At 32.7% G+C, this 21,853-nt stretch overlaps 2 protein-coding genes across 3 annotated transcripts; both read left to right on the top strand.

Moving 5' to 3' along the window:
- Positions 1 to 1,817: 1,817 nt before the first annotated feature.
- Positions 1,818 to 6,512, top strand: LOC130720462 (tetratricopeptide repeat domain-containing protein PYG7, chloroplastic). 2 transcript variants are annotated; one of them, XM_057571107.1, is made up of 6 exons: positions 1,818 to 2,076; positions 2,458 to 2,545; positions 2,774 to 2,825; positions 5,227 to 5,510; positions 5,761 to 5,907; positions 6,132 to 6,512. In XM_057571107.1, exons 1-6 carry the CDS (start codon positions 1,889 to 1,891, stop codon positions 6,414 to 6,416), a joined length of 1,044 nt encoding a protein of 347 aa, XP_057427090.1. In that variant the 5' UTR covers positions 1,818 to 1,888; the 3' UTR covers positions 6,417 to 6,512. The 2 variants fall into 2 exon arrangements, with proteins under 2 accessions (XP_057427090.1, XP_057427091.1); XM_057571108.1 differs by having other exon boundaries at positions 1,937 to 2,076; positions 2,399 to 2,545.
- Positions 6,513 to 18,464: 11,952 nt separating this feature from the next.
- Positions 18,465 to 21,090, top strand: LOC130718243 (protein SENSITIVE TO PROTON RHIZOTOXICITY 1). Its single transcript, XM_057568775.1, has 2 exons — positions 18,465 to 18,617; positions 19,410 to 21,090. Exon 2 carries the CDS (start codon positions 19,429 to 19,431, stop codon positions 20,926 to 20,928), a length of 1,500 nt encoding a protein of 499 aa, XP_057424758.1. The 5' UTR covers positions 18,465 to 18,617; positions 19,410 to 19,428; the 3' UTR covers positions 20,929 to 21,090.
- The last annotated feature ends 763 nt before the right edge of the window (positions 21,091 to 21,853 follow it).

The following is a 21,853-nucleotide window of genomic DNA, read 5'->3' as shown; positions in this document are numbered from 1 at the left end:
ATTGTGGCAAGAGTTAGAAAACTTGTGCACCATTCCTTATTGCACATGTGAAGTACAACTTGTACAAGGTCATTGTGAATTAGTGCCATTTTAAAAAATAAAAAGGGAAAAATTAATATTTATAGTTAAATTAAGGCTTAATACATCAGAAGGCCCCTGAAATTGTAAAGGGAATCAATTCCAGGGCTTGAAAAATTTTCGCATCAAATTGGGTTCCTAAGAATTTTTTTTTTAATTCAATTAAGGACAAAGTGTGTCTGATGCTGAAGTGGCTTCAATTTTAGCCTACTCAGCAATTCCACGTGGCATTTTGATTTTTTTTAAATTGAAAAATTCTAATACTTAATTTTTTAAATCCAACTCATTTATTAAAGCATAAATAAAAATAAAAAACTTTTTCAATCATCTTTTTTAATCTCCGTCAAAAAAATCTTCATAAATCAAAACTATTTTTTTATCCAACCAATCTAATCTTTCCACACCCTTCGGCCTTCACCACTAACTCAACAAACTAGATGAAGAATAAGAGAAAGAACAAGAGCACTTTCCCTCTCCGCAACGCCATCCACACCCACGTCCTCAGCGACTTCGTCTCCCTTCTTCATCCTTCTCGATTTTCCTTTTCCCTCCACCGAACTATTTCTAGGGTTTCGAGGTTTGCTTTAGCAGCGGCCTATTTCAGAAATGGGATCTCATGGACTGGGTTGTTGTGTTTTTCTGGTTTCGTCAAATTGAATTGGGGCAAATCTGCGACCACCGCCGGCGCTGCCATTGTCGTCTTCTCCGGCGAGTTCCAACCCTGTGATGATGATTTGAGACCAGATTCTTTGAAAATGAGGAAGAATAAGAAGCAGCAACAGTGTGTGCGAGAATAAGGGCAGAAAACACTCAGATTCATCACACCCATCTCTCTCTTTTTTCTTTCTTTCTTTCTCTAGCTTCTTCTCCTTCTTCATTCCCCACCGGCGGCCACCACCCATACCCTCTCCCTCCATAACTTCCCCTCCGCTGCCGTCGCCGCCTCTTCTTCTTCACCATGGCTTCCTGGTCAAAACCCCTAAATCCCCCCACCACACCTTCTCCTCCATCACCTCACACAGTCAAAACCTCTCCATCGCCCCTCCTCTTCTTCACCAAGGCCACCTTGCTTGAAATCCCTAAAACACCATCATCCACCTTCGCTTCTCTCCTTCACTATCGTTGTGTTTTTTCTAATATTCAGATTTAGGGCTCAATTTGGGGCTGAATAGGTTAATTAGGTTTTTAGATTAAATTAGGGATTATTAGTGATTAGTTTAGGTTTTGCATTAAGATTTTATTAAGTCTTTGTTTTTAATTTATGACTTGGAATTAAAAAAAATTAAGTATTAAAATTTTTCAATTTAAAAGAAAATCAAAATGACACGTGGAATTGCTGAGTAGGCTAAAATTGAAGCCACTTTAGCATTAGACACACTTTAGCCTTAATTGAATTAAAAAAAATTTCTAGGGACCCAATTTGATGCAAAAATTTTCTAGGCTCTGGATTTGATTCCCTTTACAATTACAGGGGCCTTCTGATGTATTAAGCCTTAAATTAATAAATATTCGTAACCAAAAAAAACTAAGTAACCAATTTTTTTTAATAAATATTCCATTCATTATATGAGTAATTTAAAATTACATTAAATTTATCACATATCTCACTTTTTAAATATTTCAAATAAAAATGAAAGCAATTTAAAGAATAAGAACAAATATAAATAAGTAGTATTTTAAATTTTTTCAAGTGTAATAAAAAATAAATAGTTAATATTTTAACCAATAATTTTTTTCTTTATCCTGTCGGAGAAGGATGATAAGCTCTGCGACTTGAACAGGAAACAGCTCAAGAAGCAGAACCTGAAGAATGGGGGGTTCAATCTTCACTCACTCCCTCGTTCTCTCACACTCTTCTTCTCCTTCTCTCTCCACTCTCTTCTCATCCAAACACCCCATAATTGATTCTACTCCTTCTACCTTTCTCTTCAACCGATTCCATTGCAAACTCACTTCTTCATGGCCTTCAGCTCCTCGCAGTTACTCCTGCTCTGTAAAGTAACCCCTCTTCTTAATTTTCCAACAATTTTACTTCTTGATTGACAAAGATTAAAGCTTGAGTGTTATAGATTCATGGGGTGCCTTGTTTTGGCTTATGCAAATTTAAGTCCTGTTAGCCATTAATGTTGCTTAGGAGAGTAGAGTTCTCAATTGGGTAGCTGTTTTTTGTGATATAGTTTGTTTTGATCAAGTTTCAAGCTGTGTGTGATTTGTGGAGGAGGGTGTATAGGGAAATGAGTTGCATGACTTATAGTGTTTCACATGTTCATATTGAAGGCATTCAGTTTTGTTACTCTCTTAGAGGCTCTTGTTTCTTTAGTGGTTCAGTATGATGCATGCATCGCATGGATGATTGTTAACCTGGAGCACCATTTACAGAAAGATGAAAGCCTTGGGAATTCAGCTAACAGGATCAGCTTCACATGGATACCATCTTGATGCAATGAAGAGCAGGATTGTTCTTCAGGTTCTTTTGCTTTCTCATTCTTTACACCAAATTAAGCATTTTAGAATAAATATTTTGTTCCATATTTCCACCTAATAAAATCAGGTCAAAGACTTGGTTTTGTCTAATTATTCATTCAAATTATCATGATCAGTTTAATCTTCAACCGTTTGCTATATACACGCTCTATGTTCGTACCTTAAGTTTTGGATACTAATTGTTTTTTTCTTCCATCATGGACGAAGCCAGATGTTTCGGAGGGCAATGCCAATGGACACCCTTATCTCAAAACAATCTGAGGGTAATTATCTGTTCTTGTTTTATAATTTTCTCATTCGTAATATTTTTGCATACCAGGAGTGAGTTGGTGTCACTTTGTAATGGTAAAAAGTGTATTTTTTATTCATTTCAAGTTTTCCTGCATGCTATTGGTTTTTAGATGCTGTCATTCTGATGATGCTTTGTTATCATATGATCAAACTTTGATAATCTCCAAAGCATTGTATCTATATATAATTGTCAAGAAATACTATGCCAATGACTATTATGCCCAGATTAAAAGAAAACTTAGGAAACAATTATGAGGTTTGTTGGGATGAACTACAGGATAAATTATCATGTCAGCCTTATACATTTACATTTACCAATATTTCTAGGTTAGTTACATTATTGTATATAATGTTAGTGATATAAGTTACTAAACTTTAACTTAGTTCCTGACAATCTGAACAACTCCTTCCAAAGCTGACTGATAAAGATGCAGTCACAATTGGAAACTATTAACTATTAAGCTATGAAAGCCATGGAGGCATATCATATCATCATTTCTTTTACAAAATCAGCTGCTACTTCCTTGGCTGAATAGCTCAGTGGAATAAAATGAACTGATTTTGTCAGCCTATCCACTATCACCATATAAATCCCTCCCATTCCCAATCGTGATTGGGAATTGGAAGTGGTTGAAGCTGTCCAATAGGGTTTAGAGCCTTTTATTTATTTGTGACACCTCATAGCCCTAAACATATTTGTCAATGTCACGTCTCATGCTTTCCAATGAAATGCAATAGCTATCCTTTTCTATTTTCTGGTTATTCCCAAATGGCCTCCCTAAAGAGAAAGTGAAACTCAGCTAAGATGAGGGGATTTCTAGCAGACTCTGGTAACCTGTCTTAAAACCACAAACAGCCCTTGGAGACGACTATATGATCAAGATTTCGATTGGGATCTTCAATTTAGTCCAGAGAATAGACTTCAATAGGTTATCAATCAGTGTCTCTTCTAAAATTTTGTCAAAATCTTGTTTATTAAGCAAAAGTATGAATTGAAACTCCATCACACATGACAGGGGTCATCCTATTTTCATTCCCTGACTTATGTTGTATCCAAAATCAAAGCCTAGCAACTGGGAGACCCATTTCTGTTGCTCTCCATCCCGGGCCCTTTGTTCCAGCAGAAATTTCAGACTCTGTTGTTCTTTTCTGTTAAGAAAATGGTTTCCAAACAAGTATTATCTTCACTTTACCAAAACAAAAACTACTGCAATAAACTCTCTCTTATAAACCGATTTAACTCTAAACTTTTCAGAGAAAGCTTGACTAAAAAAAGCCAAGGGTCTTCCTTGTTGCATGATGATGATACCAAATCTAAGACCAGAAGCATTAGTATCTAATCTCAATCTCAAATGGTTGATTGCAATTTGGCATAGCCAAACTAGGCAACTCCTCCATTGCTGACTTGAGCTCTTGAGATGTTTTTTGAGCATCTTTAAGTTGTCTTTAGGGTGTAAGTTTAGTGGACTCCAGAATCAACAGTTAATATTCCTTAACTAATTCTTTGATAACTCCATGTTGTGCTTCACTTCTTTCTGTAACAGGGTTACCATTCCCAACTTTGGTTCATGATACGCTCAACACAGTAAACTCTTGCTTCGTTCCTCGGTCCCTTCATCATAACTTTGAGTGACGCTGCTGTTTTGGATAAGGTGGGATCTCCACTGGTCACCATTTCTCCATTCACCTCCACATTAATCACCTCCTCAGAGTTTTCTTATATTGCCCCAGCTTCTCCAACTGTTAATAACCAAAACCAGATCAACTTCTCCTATATCAAGTAGATTGAAATCCCCACACTCCCTTTAAGTTTGGTAATTGAAGCTCCACCTTCACTCACGCCCCCTATTTTTACACCCTGTGATCATCCCCCACTTCCAATGCATATTCATTGGTTACTTCAAGTTGTATTCCCAGCATCCTTATTAAGTCACTCTATAGAAAGTTGTGAGAAGCCTCAAATCAACAATTTAGATCTCAAATGGAGAGGGATGAGGAGATAAATTGATGGAGAGGATCCAAATTCATATGCCACGTCTCTCTCTAAACACAATCCTCTACTACCTTACTTCTATAACATTCTTCTTTTTCCTCTCAAACTTGCATGCCCTTGTTAACAGGCCCATAATCTTTTATTTTCCGATAAATGATCTATTAGATATTTCCATCAACTGTAATTGTGTTGATTTATCTAAATATTCAAATTGCTAATCAAGCAAAATCAATGAAAAATCAATGTACCTTGTTAATTGTCTGCATTGTGTTAATCTAGGTTCAAATAAATGGAAAAATATGAGCTAATTAATATTGTTTTTAAATTGCAATACCACTTGAGTCATTGATCTTTCTAATCTTGTCTTACTGGATTTTCAGCGAACGACTTTACAACCACTCATCTTGAAGATTGGGGAAGGCCATCCACATGGGTTTCAGCATTCTTGTTTGGACAAACTATATCATTGATTTCTCCTGATGTTTCATATGCAAGCAGCTCTGTGAAGATAAATGAGATATATGAGGTTGGAGAATTGTTTGATTTAGGGATCCAACTAATATACTTGATATTGTTATTGAGTTTGCTAGGGTTTGGGACTTTCTATGTGATCCGCCAAGTTCTTGTCCGGAGAGAACTTGACCTTTCTGCCAAAGAGCTGCAGGTAAGTGCCTATGCTTCTTGCTTTTGGTTCTTTATGTTAATGGTTGTTTCTCTTGAACAAGACATTATCCTCCTTGATTCCTTGACAGATATTACACGCCCTGGTTTTACATGTCCATTATATGATTACTATTAGTTTTTTTACTTTTCTGGTTTGGCATCATAACAAAAATCAAACACAAAAGACAATTCGCTTCGAACTAGTTGTTTTATGATCCTATTTCCTTTCTCATTTTCTTATATTGTCCCAGGAACAAGTAAGAAGTGGTGATGCAAGTGCAATTGGACTTTTTGAACTTGGAGCAGTGATGCTTCGGAGGAAATTCTACCCAGCTGCTACCAAATACTTGCTTCAAGCAATTGAGAAATGGGATGGAGAAAACCAGGATCTTGCCCAGGTTAGATGACTTGCTTGATTGCTAATAAACCATTATTGGCCTTTTTTTTATCAAGACCTGTTACTCTGGTGATGATTATTAGAATTCGGGTTAGGCCTAATTCTATCCCAGAGGCTAGCTCAGGGATGAGGATTGCTATACCCTATATAAGGTCTTATTTAGTCATATATCTCTAGTCAGTGTGAGACCTTAAAAATGATCATATATCCAATTCATCAACATAGGTTCACAATGCTCTCGGTGTCAGCTATGTCCGCGATGGGAAGCTTGAGAAGGGAATTGCTCAGTTTGAGACAGCTGTGAAGATTCAACCAGGGTATGTCACAGCATGGAACAATCTTGGTGATGCTTATGAGAGTAAAAAGGATTATAAGTCTGCTCTCAAGGCATTTGAAGAAGTTCTACAGTTCGATCCCAACAACCAGATTGCTCAGCCGAGGAGAGATGCTTTGAAGGACCTTGTTCAAATGTACAAAGGAGCTCCTGTCAAATACAATGAGAAGAAATAAATTTCGTTGTATCAACTGACACTACTAATATTGTAGACTTGAGTACACAGTTTTGAATAACTTGATTGTTTGTTCAAAGGAAAATTGTTTTATTGATGCAGCTGAGGTAAACATTTTTACTTTGTTTCAACCAAAATTAGCAATGGTGTTTAAAACCTTATGCGTATTGCTTATGAATGGTTGAAAGATGGGTCAGTGCTAAATTCTCAAATGGGTTAATAAGGTTTAATTTGGATGTGGAATGACAATGAGTGGAAAAAATATGAAGAAAAGAAACTAAGTGGATTTTAGAGTTGTTTGTTCTGAAAAAGAAAAAGAGACAAGGTGAGATATTTAATTACTGTTTCATCATTTCCTTAATTATAAAATTATCATATTTTCAATGTCATATTTCTATGTATTATGGTTTTGGTGAATTCTTTTCTTTTAAATATTTTTAAATGCTAAAAATGGATTTAAGACTAGGGTATTCTAGTCTCTCACAACCCCCATCTCTAGTGATCTTTGCCGTCGGAAAGGAACATACTAAAAGTTATGATAAGAAACACAATAATGATAGTTATCTCCCTACACCTCCCATAATTTTCTACTAAATAAAATAGTCACCTTTGACACATTAACATTTATTGTAATTTTTCTTAGATTGTTGTGTGGGGAAAGATATACAAAATTTGCTTGCAACGACATGACAAATGGAGATGAAGGGTACTTTTGGAATATGTGGCCTTTTCTTCATAGCTAGCTCATTTTCATAACATGATGAACAAGATTTCAGACAATGCACTATATGTACATTTTTCTTCTTCCATCTATTTTTATTGCTGATCCAAATGACTCAAATTAAAAAATTTCCAACCAAAAACATTACTTATTTTGTTTCCTCCCAAAATAAGTTAAAACGAACAGTCCAAAATGTGTGCTCTAGTGCTTATTCACGTGTTAAAATTCCTCTTTTCTTTATATTTTCCTTTTTGATAAATGGTCATTTTCATGCATTTGTTAAAGTGATTCTTTCACCAACTTGCCATTTCGTCATTGCTTAAGTCATGCTCTTAGCATTAATATCCATGTTCTGGCTCTGGGCCTCCACCTTGTCCCAGTAGAATATGGCTATGGTTATGGTTATACTAAAGTAAAAACAGACAAAAAAAGAAGGGAACAAAAGTTGAATTTCTTTGACTTGATGTTCATCTCTTTAGTCTAATTTTATCTGTTAGAGTAGACTCATACTAAAAACAACTAATAAAATAAGAGATACAATTCTCACTTTTCCCAACAAATTCTTTTTTTATATACACTGCTCATGGATTAAACTTGGCTTAATACATCAGACGGCCCCTGTAATTGTAAAGGAAATCAGTTCCAGGGCCTGAAAAATTTTCACATCAAATTGGGTCCCTAAGAATTTTTTTTTAATTCAATTAAGGCCAAATCTCAATTTTGTCCTAGTCATCAGTGACACCTGGCTTTTATAATTTTTTTTAATTAAAAATTATTAAAAAAATAATTTTTAATACCAAGTCATCAAAATAATCAGAAAAAAAAATAAAAATCTTAATAAAAACCTAATCTAATAATCCTAAAATAAACAGTCTAATAATCTAACTAATAAACTAATCTAATAATCTAACCTAATCTATAAATATAATAAAGGAGAAGTTTTTGCAACCTTGAGGGTAGAATAGTAGTTCAACAATTTATTACACTATATTTAAAATTTGACTATGGTCATTTTGGTAAAAATGCAAATTATTCTCTCAAATTCAATCACAGCCGTCTATTTTATAACAATCTCATTGTCTTTTTGCATTCCTGCATTCACTAAACTTAATTGTAAAAATCAATGCTCTCATTTATAGGGGATCCTAAGAACCTTTTAAGAGACCTTCAATATTCATCAGTTTTTTAGACCTTAAATATTCTTCAGTTTTTTAGACCTTCAATCTTCTTCCGTTTTTTTACACCTTAAATCTTCTTCAAAGCTTAAACTACAAGTATAAATACTCCTTTCCTCCATACTTTTTTTTGCCGGTTTTCTTACCTTTACTTTTTCTTCATATTTGGTTTAAGTAGATTCGGTCATTGACACTCCAAGCTTGATCAAAATCTCAAATGGTGAATGCTCTTTCACTGTATCTTTTTCTTTTTTTCTTCTATTTTATAATTCCTTTGTCTTTTGCCAATTTTTTAAAAAGTAAGTGGGTCTATCAACGCTTGAGCTTCTAATTTTGAATATCATAATTTGATTTCTGTTAATTTCAGGTTCAAACTGTGTGAGTGGAGAAGAGGATAAATGAGATTGTCCTGAGGGAACAAGGAAAGTAAGACAAATGTGTAAAGAAATCATGATTTGTAAGTTAACTAATAAATTTGTATTCCTTCCCTTTAAAATGTAGTTTTATTTAAACATTCATGCTTGGATTTACAAATTGCTATTTTTTGGGTGAGGACTCAACTTGCACCATTTTTTGGCATGGCTTTGACACACAAAAAGAAAAATTTGTGTTTGCAATTTGGTTTAAATAACTAAATTGAAGGAAGTCTTGCTTCCATAGCTGAACAACTTGGAAGACAAATTGAATTGACTAAGAAAATGCACGCTATGAAGGGTAGTTGCTGCAACCGTAATGATACGAGTGATGAGGATGACCAAGCTCCCAAATCATGATTTTTATCTTTACCTGATGTGGTATATGTTCATTTACTCTTCTTACACTTTTTTTATCCTTAAAAAAATAATAACATTGTCTTTCATCCATACATCCTTCTAATATTGACAAGACTTTGAGTTAAATATTTCAAGTGATTTATTCTTTTGGTGCTGGAAAAGAAGGAGGATATCCAACTCTAACTGAGACACATACATCTTTAGAAGTATGGATTCGAGAAAAATGAAAGAGACAGCGGTTGAAGAACCTAACATTGCTCATCAAAGTTTTATAAATTCTTTGAAGAAGATTGAGAACTCTGGTGACTCACAAAGTCTCCATATTGCAAAGCCTGTTATGTAAGATATAAAAGTATGCTAGAAATTCAAAGCAACAAGAGCATCGATTTGAATTACTTTAAACCAATGTTAAATCTAGAAAAAGTTGTTATGAGTGTAATCCTTGGTATATTGTTTTTTTTTTATTTAAATTATTAGTAAATACTATAATTATAAAAGTTGTACATATTAATATGTATTTATTAACATAATAGAAATTTAAGACTAAAATTGAAACGCAATAGGTTGAAGAATATTATTGAGAAGTTGATGGAAACTAATGGGCTATCCATGTCATTAGCTAATGAAGTGTAGGTTGGTTTTTTTTTTTGAGTGTTCTTTGTAACTTAAAGTTAGTTTTGTCTCTGAACCTCTTTGCATAGAAGAATTGAATAATTTGTCTTAAAGGATTTTGAAATTTATTATGATATGAGGTTGATACATTCAGGGACTAAATTATATTTGTTTTGGGGGTTGGTATCCATTTCAATACATTTTTTCTTCGAATAAAGAAACTTATATTGTTTAATACTTTTATTTTTTTTTAAGCAAAAAGTTAGTGGTTAATGTATTTATATCTATCTTTGGTGCTTTTTTTTTCAAATTACCTTTGGTGATTGTTAGTGGACAATGTTTCTTTGCTTTCCCAATCTTTTTTATCGAGAGTCCAACAACCATGTGCATTGCACCACTATACTAGGTTGATTGACAACTCGTGAGCTAAATAGAGTGAACTCTATTTTGTTCCAATTTTAAGTTTCAAATGGATAAAATGAATAACTAAATTGTTCTATTTTAATATCACAAAAAATAATAGCGGACCAAGAAATATAATATGAATAATGTTTTTGAATCCAATCACAAATTAATAAATCTATGAGTCATTGAATATGAAACAATATCATTTACAAGAAATTTGGGTGAAGCTTGCAAGTGGATAGTAAAGGAGCATAAGTTATAAAATTGAAGTGGATTCAACAAATTTATAGCAGTTATAAAATGCAAATTTTTCAAGTTCCATTCTATATTAATAATTAAAATAATTGATTTCATTATTAAAAATTAATATATGACGCTCAAACATATTTTTTTTTTACTGTAGTTGTAGGATGGAATAAATGAGATATGTGAAAATGTTCAAAAAAAATTAAAATTATAAGAGTAATATATGAAACTTGATTAAAATAATTTAAATTAATAATTAAAAAAAAAATAGAATTATTTATTTTTTAAGGAAGACATATCCAAGATATAGATATGAGATATATATCATACCAAGTTAAATATTCAAAATGAAATAAATACAAACATTTTATTTTAAAAAATACTTTGAATTTTAATTTTAATTATCTAATATTAAATTATAAATTAAAATAAATATCAAATTTTATTTAATTTTAATTCATATTTTATTGATTTAAAATAAAAAATAAATTGATAGAAATGATACAAATATCATCTATAATCTATAATCCATCTATAATCTATAATCTATAATCTATATCTATATCTATCTATAATCTATAATCTATAATCTATAATCTATATAAAGGAGAATTTTTTGCAACCTTGAGGATAAAAGAGTAATTTAAAAATTTACTACATTATATTGAAAATTTGACTATGGTTATTTTAGTAAAATTACAAATTATTTTTCCACATTCAATCTGAGCCGTCCGTTTCATAGTAATTTCATTGTCTTTTTGCATTCTCAAATGCATTCACTAAGCTTCATTGTAAAAATAAATGACGTCATTCATAGGGGATCCTAAGAATCTTTGAAGAGACCATTAATCTGCTTCAATTTTGTAGATTATTTTCCAAGATTCAATCTCAGCCGTCGGTTTTATAGTAATAATTTCATTGTCTTTTTGCATTCCCAAATACATTCACTAAGCATAATTGTAAAAATAAATGATGTCATTCATAGGGGTCCTACGAACCCTTGAAGGGACCTTCTATCTTCTTCGTTTTTTAGACCTTCAATCTTCTTCCGTTTTTTAAACCTTCAATCTTCTTTAAATCTTAAACTGCAAGTATAAATACCCCTTTGCTCCATACTATTTTTGGAGGTTTTATTACCTTTATTTTTTCTTCTTATTTGGTTTAAAGTAGATTCAGTCATTGACCCTTTAAGCTTGATCAAACTCTCAAATGGTGAATGCTCTTCCACTGTATCTTTTATTTTTTCCTTCTATTTTATCATTTCTTTATCATTTGCCTATTTTTTAAAAAAGTGGGCGGATCTATCAATGCTTTAACTTCTAATTTTGAATATCATAATTTGATTTTTCTTAATTTCAGGTTCAAACTGTGTGAGTGGAGAAGAGGATAAATGAATATGTTATGAGAGAATAAGTAAAGTAAGACAAATGTGTAAAGAAATCATGATTTGAAAGTTAACTAATAAATTTGTATTTCTTTCGTTTAAAATGTAGTTTTCCTTAAACACTCATGCTTGAGTTTACAAGTTGCTATTTTTGTTAGGCAATGACTCAACTTGCACCATTTTTTGCTAGGGTTTGAAACGCAAAATAAGAATTTGCGTTTGCAGATTGGTTTAAATAACCAAGATGAAGAAACTCTTGCTTCCATAGTTAGACAACTTGGAAGACAAACTGTATTGACTAGGAAAATGCACCATATGAAGGATAGTCGAGGCAACAGTAATGATACGAGTGATGAGGATAACCATGCTCCCAAATCATGATTGTTATCTTTACATGATGTGGTATCTATTCCTTTACTCTTCTTATAATTTTTTTAATCTTTAAAAAATTAATATTATTTTGTCCCATCCATTTATTCTTATGCTAGATATATAAGAATGGTGGACAATGAAACAAAATTGGGAGGGGGTAGGAAGGTAGGGAAATGTTAAAGCAACAAGTGCATCAATTTGAATTACTTCAAACCAATGTTAAATCTAGAAATTTAACTTAAATTTGATAGAAGAATGTTCAAGTTCATCGGTATATTGCTTCTTTTTATTTATATTATTAATAAATTATAACAGTAAAAGTTGTGCATATTAATATATATTTATTAACATAATAGAAATTTAAGACTAAAATTGAAACACAGTGTGTTGAAGAATATTATAGAGAAGTTGATGGAAACTAATGGGTTATCTATGTCCTTAAGTAATGGAGCGTGGATGAGTTTGTCTAGATTCTTTGTAATTTAAAGTTTAGTTTTGTCTCTAAACCTCTTTGCACAGAATAATTAGGTATTTTGTCTTAAAGGCGTTTGAAATTTAGTATGATATGTGGTTGAGACATTTAGGAACTAAATTATATATGTTTTTAGCTGATATACATTGTTTTCTTCATAAGAAAAGAAACTTATATTGTTTAATACTTTTATTTGATTTGAGGCAATAAGTTAGTGGTTAATGTTCTTTTATCTACCTTTGGTGATTTTTTTTTTAAATTACCTTTAGTAATGATTCATGGATAACATTTCTTTGTTTTTCCAATCTTTTTTCTCGAGAGTCCAACGACACCAAATTTAAAGATTAAGTTCAAGGGGTAAAAATCATTTCACTTCTACAACTTCATTTTCATTTGCTTACTATATAAATCATTTCACTCTGTGTTCTCTGAAAAAATTTATCTCACATAAACTATTTCTCAATCCAATATCTTCATCAAAATTTGACATTATTTCTCAGCCCTTAACGTTGTTGCATGTGCCCAAATCTCAATAGTATATTTTACATTCTTTGAGGAAGATGACTTAAAGATAAAGCTCGCATGCATAATTCATTTCGTCGTGATATTCTGCCAGCCATACAAGTAAGTTTAGTTCATATCAAAATTTTAAATTAAACATTATAATGTATTTAGTGAAAACACATTAAAAACATAAAAACACATAAAAGAAACACAGAAAAACATGAAAATAAATTAATTGAAAATGATAACGTATTTAGTGAAAAAACATTAAAGAAAAACTGAAGGTGAATGACCAAGGTTCAAACTCTAGAGAAGACACATTTGTATTTTATTATCATTTGCCTAAAAAAAATTAACAAAATAGATTTTTATTTTATTAAAATGTGTCTTTAAAATACATATTTTTATATATTTATTAAGTAAAATATTTAAAACTTAAAACGATAGTGAAAATAGTAGTTACAAATTACAAATAAAAATGAAAGAAATAACAAAACTTAATTAGAATAAGTCTTAACACTTCATTTGGATTACATATTTATTTATTAAAATATTTTTAAAAATATATATTGATTATATATCTATTAATTTAAATATTAAAAATTAAAAATACAAAAATAAAAGTAATTGCTACATATGAATTTAAAAAGAACAAAAACTAAATTATATCAAATTGTTATTAAATAAGTCTTAAAACTTAATATTATTATTCTTACCATGAAGGTCTTAGAACATCATGTTGGTTACATATCAATTGATTATAATATTTAAAATTATAAATATAAGCATACAAATAGTGGTTATATTTCATACATTGATATCCTTTAGGAGTTATATGGAAGCTAAAAAAAATAAAAATCTTAGATATTGAATTTAAATCCAATTTTGAAGTGCTTAATTATGACAAAAAATTTAACAATTGAATTAAGGGAAAAACTTTTCCACTTCTACAATTCCATTTATGTGTGCTTACTATTATATATAATTTATAAAATAAAAAAATATTTACCTCATTTTATATGAGAATTAAAAAATAAAATTTAACAGTACATTAATTTTAATTTTAAAAATAGATTTTAAATTCTAAAACTAAAAAAGTTATAAAATAGATAGAAATGTTGCTGAAACATATTGATAACACATTATTATTATAAACTTAAATAAGTTTTCTTTGCTCTACACTCCCCTCAGAAAAAAGGTGGTTACATATTATCAACTAATGTCATTGATTAAATAGTTATGTAGAAGTTGAGAAGTTTATAACCTTCACGATTGTATTTAAATCCCACACCAAAGTGTTTAATCATGACACCAAATTTAAGAATTAAGCCCAGGGGAAAAACCTTTTCACATATGTAACTCCATTTCCATTTGCTTACTACATAAATGGACAGCATTAACGGCAACGATAAGATCAAAGGACGAATAACTCATTACTTACAAGCATTATTTTGAAGTTGTAGACAGAACACTCAGAGATAATATTACAATATTTACTAGTAAGCACATATTCAACCAACTTTTGGAGGAGAAGTTGTTGTCTCAGGTGGAAAAGTTGTTGTTGTGGAATGAAAATAACAACTGAAAGTTTCAACCTCCATGAAAATAGTATCACAATTTTCAAGAAAAAAAATTAATTCAAAACAAAAAGCAAAAACCAACTGAACTAGATGTCGAAACAGAAGCATCAAAATTGACATTCACAACATTTGGAGAAGGTCGAGCCCAAGCCGGAGGAAGCTCCCTGGAGGTTAAGCGCATATGAGGTATTTGTTGTCACCAAAGATGGACGCAATGCAGCAACACGTCACAACAAAGAATCTAACGAAGCTACGTTGGTGACGGAACATGTTATTTTGATCTTCCCGAATGGAGTAGAAAAGAGACTTGAGGATATCCGCACTACCAACATCAATAAAGGTAAAAAAAAATCACAGATAAAATCCTGCATATAGGCAATACAATCCACTATATTTTCATGAAAACACGCAAACAAAAAGGGTTGTAAAACAAGACAAGTTAAAAGTGTATGGTGTGTTGTCTCAAGGGAGACAAGATATCCCAAACAAAAAAACATATTTATCACAAAAAAACTCTTTAAAAGTTCTAATATAAAAATAATATATTAATACAAAAATATCTTTTAGAAAATAATACAAAAATCATAAAAACACACAAAATAAATAAAAGTGAATATCCCCGTGCATCGCACGGGTAAAAAATACTAGTCTAACATATAATCTAAACATAATCTAATTATTACCAAACCCAAATCTTTCCCCAAATTGAATTGACCTTGTGCTTTGTTTCATTACATGAAAAAGAAAACAGGGGAAAAGCAGGGGAAGAAAACTGCACAAAATTGCCCTCACCACCGTTGAAGAGCAGACCTTCACCACTCAAATCTGAGTAATCAACTCTTATTTGCTTCCAATCCTACCAAACCCCATCATCTTCATCACCATAACCTTCTTCACACATTGAAACAGATACAAATTTACCAACACAGCAAAGATCACGACGAACCAGAACCCTAAAATTAAAAAATTTCCACCAGAACCACCATTTTTTATTTCCAAAACCTAGGTTTAGAACCTAAAATTTTCTCTTCAAAATCTTCATCCCCAACATCACCAACATCCAGGAACACTCAATCACCACCTTGATGATCGCCGTCGCAAGGAGAAGGAGATCCAGTGGCCCTTGCTGTCGCCGTCGCTACTCCGCCACTGACCGCCGTCTCCGGTCGTCATCTCCGGCGACCTCCTTTTTCATAAAGGAAGGTACTTTCTTGAAGATCTTCCTCTCCTCTCTTTGAATCTGAGATCAGAACAAAGAAAGGAGCCTGAGAGAAGCTTGATTCTAACTTGAGTTTGAGGTTTCTGTATTGAGATTTCTTAGTTTGGGTTTTGGGTTGGAGATCCTGATTATGGGATTATTGGGTTAAGATTTATGGGTTTGGGTTAAGAAGAAGAAGGTTGAGGAGGAAAAGATGAGAAAAAGAAGGAGGAGGAGGAGATGAGAAAAAAAAAAACGATGGATGAAAGAAGATGAGAATATCAGTCAGAATTATATTATTGGATTAGTTTAGGGATGGAGATCTTGATTCTGGGATTATTAGGTTAAGATTAGAGAGTATTATTGATTAGTTTAAGGTTTGTATTAAGTTTTTATTTTAAATTTATGACTTGGAATTAAAAAATTAAGTTTTGGAAAATTTTAATTAAAAAATAAATTAAAATGCCATGTGGAAAAGCCAAGTAGGCTAAAATTGAAGCCACATCACCGTCTGGCACACTTTGTCCTTAATTGAATTAAAAAAAATTTCTTAGGGATCCAATTTTATGCGAAAATTTTTCAGGCCCTGAAACTGATTCCCTTTACAATTTCAGGGGTCTTCTAATGTATTAAGCCATTAAACTTTAAACTAAATATTTAAGAAATTTAATTACCTACCGGCTATACTATACTTTGTTAGTGATACAATTCTTCTTTGATTCTTTTGAAATTGTACTTCTTTGATTCTCTGGAAATTGTACTTCTTTGAATTCTCTAAAATCTTCATGTCTTCATGTGGTAAACAGACAAGGTTTGATTAATTTTTTTTTTGAAACATTGATTAAAACTTATTATTTAGAAAGAAATATAACACAAATCTTTCATTTGATACAATTACTTGAAAATATATCTTATAAAAAAATCAGTTCCCACTATGTCCTGTATAGTTTTCACCACTTCTTCATCTTTCAATACCTACCTCTATCATCCCTCACTCTCTTTATCATAAAATAAGACATGATTGGGTTGGTTTTCACGCGTATGCCACGGTTTATTATTGTTTATATAATGCTTTATAGAAATTTTATTGGTTATATAATAGAGATCGATCAACATACTTGAACATGCTAGAAGACAAAAATAGATCTTTTTCAGAAATTGTCATCTTCCCCTTAGGTGAAACAATGGATTCAATGAATAAGTTCCAAACATTAATTGCAAGTGTGAAAATTAATTTCCAATGGCTTAGTTTTCCAATTAATTACTCATACTTTAGTAAGAAAATACTTTAGTCATTACTAATATCAGTAATTTTTTTTGTCACGAAAGACAATTCAAGTGATAAGAACTAGTGGATATAGATATTTAAATTGGGAAAGGGGTCGAAGGATCAACTCTGAAGGGCGATAAGACTGTAGTTTATCATTTTGATATAAAAAAATGTTTAATACATTTAATTGGTAAGTAATATAGACATGATAGGGTGATCAAACATAATTAGTACCGAGTAAACAAATACAAATAAACTTCTTGTTATTGAAGGACTCAGGTAGCAAGGGGTCCTATACCATCTTTTATAGTTTTATTCCTACCATTTCTCATGATAATAATGGATTTGCTAAATACAAAAAAAAAATCATGACATTAACAAAATAATGCATCACTAAAACTTTATACAGATATTAAAATAATTTGTATGAACAATAAATCACTCCATCCCCACATACCCAAAGTCTAGGTGTTAACTGATCAAGGCTGTAGTATGATTTGTTATTGGAATTGCATTTTACTACTTTACAAAATTTTAATTAAACAATAAAAACGCACGTGTAAGAGTAACCATGGTTTGGATTTGCAAGTTCCTAGGTTCAATGCACGATGAGGTCATGAAGGCCTGAACTAAGAACTTTGTATACATGGAAAGGAGCAACAAAGCCACATTTGTAGGAAACGTAGCTTCCTGGAACTTCATTTTCTCTCACAAGTTTCTCCACCTACTCAACAATTAATTGCACTGTTACTATTTTAAAAGCCATGTTCAATTCAAATTTCCATGTATGCATGCTGCGTTTCTATGGAGAATCTTCTTCATCATCATCCAAGCTGTCTTGTGTGCGACCTTTCCGCCATTCCGACTTCAACGTATAACGTATTTTTGGATTTCCGTTAATTTTAACGTGAATATACGTTTAAGCTAATATGTCAAATTCAATCTATTTCTATGATCCACGTTAGCGTTGGCTCAAACGCTAAACCAAACATGCATTAAGCTCTCGTGTCTCCATTTAAAGTCTCATCAATAAAAATTTAATATATCAAATAAAAAATGCATGAATATAACCCCTATAATACCTTTAGCATATTGAAATTTTATTGGTGAGAGGTTTGTGATTTTACCTTTCAACTCTAATCAAACAAAGCTCAACTCTTTTGTCCTCAAAATCTCATCACAACACCACCAACGGTTGTGATTGATGAATGCAGAAACAAGGTGATAAGAAATACCCCACCGGTGTGGGCCCCACCGGAGTGAACAACATTGACCAAAGGAAATATAGTGGGGTTGACCATCCATGGTTCTACCTGTGTTCAGTAAAACTGAGTTAAGCATCTATCTCAGGTAACTTTTGATTGCTTATATAAGCATTCAGTTCAGTTCCTATGTTTTCTTTCTCATTCCATGTTTTTTTCTTTTTTTGTCCTCTCAGAAATGGAGTTTTCAGATTGTTAGAGCATTCATTCAGCTTTGCATCTGTGACTGTAAGTTCTTCCATCCCATAATCTAGTTTTTTTTTTAATATAGATTTCTGTTGGTACTTTTTAGGGTTTGTTCTGAATGCTTGCCTCTTTTCCCTGCACCTTGTCCCTTTTTTGATTTAATTTTTTATACTGATACCATAAATGGTGTGTTGAATCTTTTGATGAGTTTTCTTTGAGCTGGCTCTTCTTCATTTCCTCCTTTTCTTTGGTCAAAAATCTGAATTGGTGTTCAGTTGCAGTGCAGGCACTTCTGAATTTGATATGTTGGAGCTAAGAGTAGTTAATGATTGGAATGAAAATAAATAGGGTACTAGAATATGCAGATTCATATAGAATTAAATGGTGATGATGAGGTGAGAGTTTTGGTTGGTTCTGATTGAACAAAAAGAATTCATCTTTATTGGGGAAGGGGAAAATTTTGAATTTGGATCTGAAGATATCTGAAGTGAAGAATAATAGGGGCTTGGGAGTTGAAAGTACTTTGTAGGTATTGACTGAATTGAATCCTTAGATTTTACTACCTAACTGGCCAAATAGCCATCAGAAGTGGATTGATTTGCTAGAGAAACTTAGATTTCATGAATTTGATACCAATTTTCAACTTATGGTAGCTGATATTTCTTCTAGTGATCATCTATAAATTTTCCCACTTCATCATTTTCATTCAGATCATCTTGTTGGGTCTTTCAAGAACTATCGATCTAATATGCTATATTCTTTTCTTCGGTTAGTTTTTCGTAAAATATTTGATGTACATCATGTGTTCCTTACACATGTGCCTTTGATTGACAGGGATCTTGATTCCTAAGAAATGGATCCAAAAGGAAGCTTATGTGCTAACAACTGGGCAGGGTCCTCTTCTTCCTCAGATCCTCCTCCTTTCTATGGGGTCAGGACTGAAGCACCTTTCAAAGAATTTAACCAGTTCCCTCCAACTCACTCTGCACTTCCAGGTGAATCTAACAAGGTCCCTGATCAAGAAAGTTATCCGCCAAGGGACTCGTCACAAGCGAGTAAACTCCAAGATTGGGATCCAAGTGTGATGTTGAATAACCTTTCATTCCTGGAAGAAAAGATTCACCAGCTCCAGGATCTAGTGCATTTGATTGTCAACAAAAAATGCCAACCTTTTGCTCAGCCGCATGAGCTCGTGACTCAGGAACAGCAACTCGTCACAGCTGATCTTACATCAATTATTGTTCAGTTGATCTCTACAGCAGGTAGTCTTCTCCCATCTGTTCGGCACACCCTTACAAATACAAATCCATTGGTCAGTCAGCTCAGCCAGCTTCGTGGGATGAACCTTCCCTTCGGACCAGGCTCAAATATTGGTAATCAGATGCAGCCACAAAATAATAGTGGAAGTAAATTGTTTGATCAGTCCATTCAGAATGATCTACCTCATAACTGTGAAATGGAGCAAAACCACAATGTGGAAGAACATGAACATAAAGATGAGGAAGATGTGGATGATGGAGAGAACCTTCCTCCTGGTTCCTACGAGATTTTGCAATTAGAGAAAGAAGAAATCCTTGCACCTCATACGCATTTCTGTACAATATGCGGGAAGGGGTTCAAGAGGGACGCGAATCTCCGAATGCACATGCGAGGCCACGGTGATGAGTATAAAACACCAGCAGCTCTTGCAAAACCACATAAAGAAACCGGGTCTGAACCAAAGCTTATCAAGAGGTATTCCTGTCCCTACACCGGCTGCAAGCGTAACAAGGAACATAAGAAATTTCAGCCTCTGAAGACTATTTTATGTGTGAAAAACCACTACAAAAGAACACACTGTGATAAGAGTTACATTTGCAGCAGATGCCACACGAAGAAGTTTTCGGTCATCGCAGATCTCAAAACTCATGAGAAACACTGTGGCAGAGATAAGTGGCTGTGTTCATGTGGAACAACATTTTCGAGGAAAGACAAGCTTTTTGGACACATTGCCCTTTTCCAAGGCCATACACCAGCAATTCCTATGGATGACGCCAAAGGAATCGGCGAGCAGCGTGATCACTGTGAAACCAAAGAAAACAGCAGTAGGGTAGGAAGCATGAACTTCTGTTTTGGATCAAATCCTTCAAGTGATCAAAATGGAGTTCAAAACATTATGGATGTCAAAGGAGATATTGATGATCCTATCAGTTATTTCTCATCCCTGAACTTTGAAGGCTGTAACTTTGGTGGGTTTAATGAATTCTCACAGCCTCCATTTGAAGATTCCGAAGGTTCTTTCTCTTTCCTCATGTCCGGATCATTTAATTATGCTCCAAAGTCTGGGGGTGAACCATGTTCTGACAATCTGTAGCGACAGTTTATGACAATGTTACTCTTCTACATTATATCTATGTTTTATTTATTATGCTGTTAAGTAATAAACCTTCTGTTTCTCTTAAGTTTGTAATTGTAAAGCCAGGTAATATCATATGTACTCACCATTTCTTAATATAGAAAAATTAATTCTCTTGAAGCTGTTCTTTAATCAAACAGAGGTTCTGTTTATAGGATCTTCACTGTGAAAAACATTTGCTTTACAGATGCAGCAAATCAACCAATAAGTTCTTTAATATCAAAATAACACACATATATTTATTTTACGTATGTATATATATATATAGTGTTAGAAATATAATATAAGAATAACTCATGTGTGTTCACCCACATAACTTAAGCTTTTCAGATAATCGTCGAAATTACTATTTCAATAAAAAGAGTTGAATTTCAACACAATGTGGGTAGTCTGTGCATTGTTCATGCTTCAAATCCATTGAGTTCTAGGGTGAAGGAACATTTTAAAAATATAATCTAACTTTTTCAATTCATCATTGAACAGTCACAACTTTTCCTTTGCCAATTATGTTCCTTTGTGAATTCTGTAATAGTATCAGAGGTCTCACCCTTGCAACGCCTAAGCCTTCTTCACCAGACACTCACAATTCCTCAAGCTTTCTCATTTCCCCTTTTCTGATATTTCAATTATCATAGTTGGTCAAGGTCTATGAAGATGAGTCTTTTAACAAAGAACATAGCCAGGTTCATCCATGGAAGCATAGTGGAACCCAGTGAGGTGGCATATGGTAGTTGCCTATAAGCCACTCATTCTGGAACAATTCAGATCTCTCCTGATCTTGTTTTGGCTCATGTTTTGCATTTACCAAAGTTTTCACTTCAATCTCATTTCTATTACCAAGTTTACCTCAAACTTTAGTTGCAGCCTGATTTTTTTTCCATCA

This window comes from Lotus japonicus, chromosome 5 (assembly GCF_012489685.1).
Source record: "Lotus japonicus ecotype B-129 chromosome 5, LjGifu_v1.2".
In the NCBI taxonomy this organism is placed as follows: Eukaryota; Viridiplantae; Streptophyta; class Magnoliopsida; order Fabales; family Fabaceae; genus Lotus; species Lotus japonicus.
This window is presented reverse-complemented; position numbering and strand designations above follow the sequence as displayed.

What these genes read in the sequence shown, in the direction of transcription:
- LOC130720462 (XM_057571107.1), top strand. Translation starts at nt 1,889, where the DNA reads ATGGGGGGTTCAATCTTCACTCACTCCCTCGTTCTCTCACACTCTTCT. An exon ending in AGTTACTCCTGCTCTGTAAA is followed by an intron (nt 2,077 to 2,457) that starts GTAACCCCTCTT and finishes CACCATTTACAG; the next exon opens with AAAGATGAAAGCCTTGGGAA. An exon ending in AAAACCAGGATCTTGCCCAG is followed by an intron (nt 5,908 to 6,131) that starts GTTAGATGACTT and finishes TCATCAACATAG; the next exon opens with GTTCACAATGCTCTCGGTGT.
- LOC130718243 (XM_057568775.1), top strand. Translation starts at nt 19,429, where the DNA reads ATGGATCCAAAAGGAAGCTTATGTGCTAACAACTGGGCAGGGTCCTCT.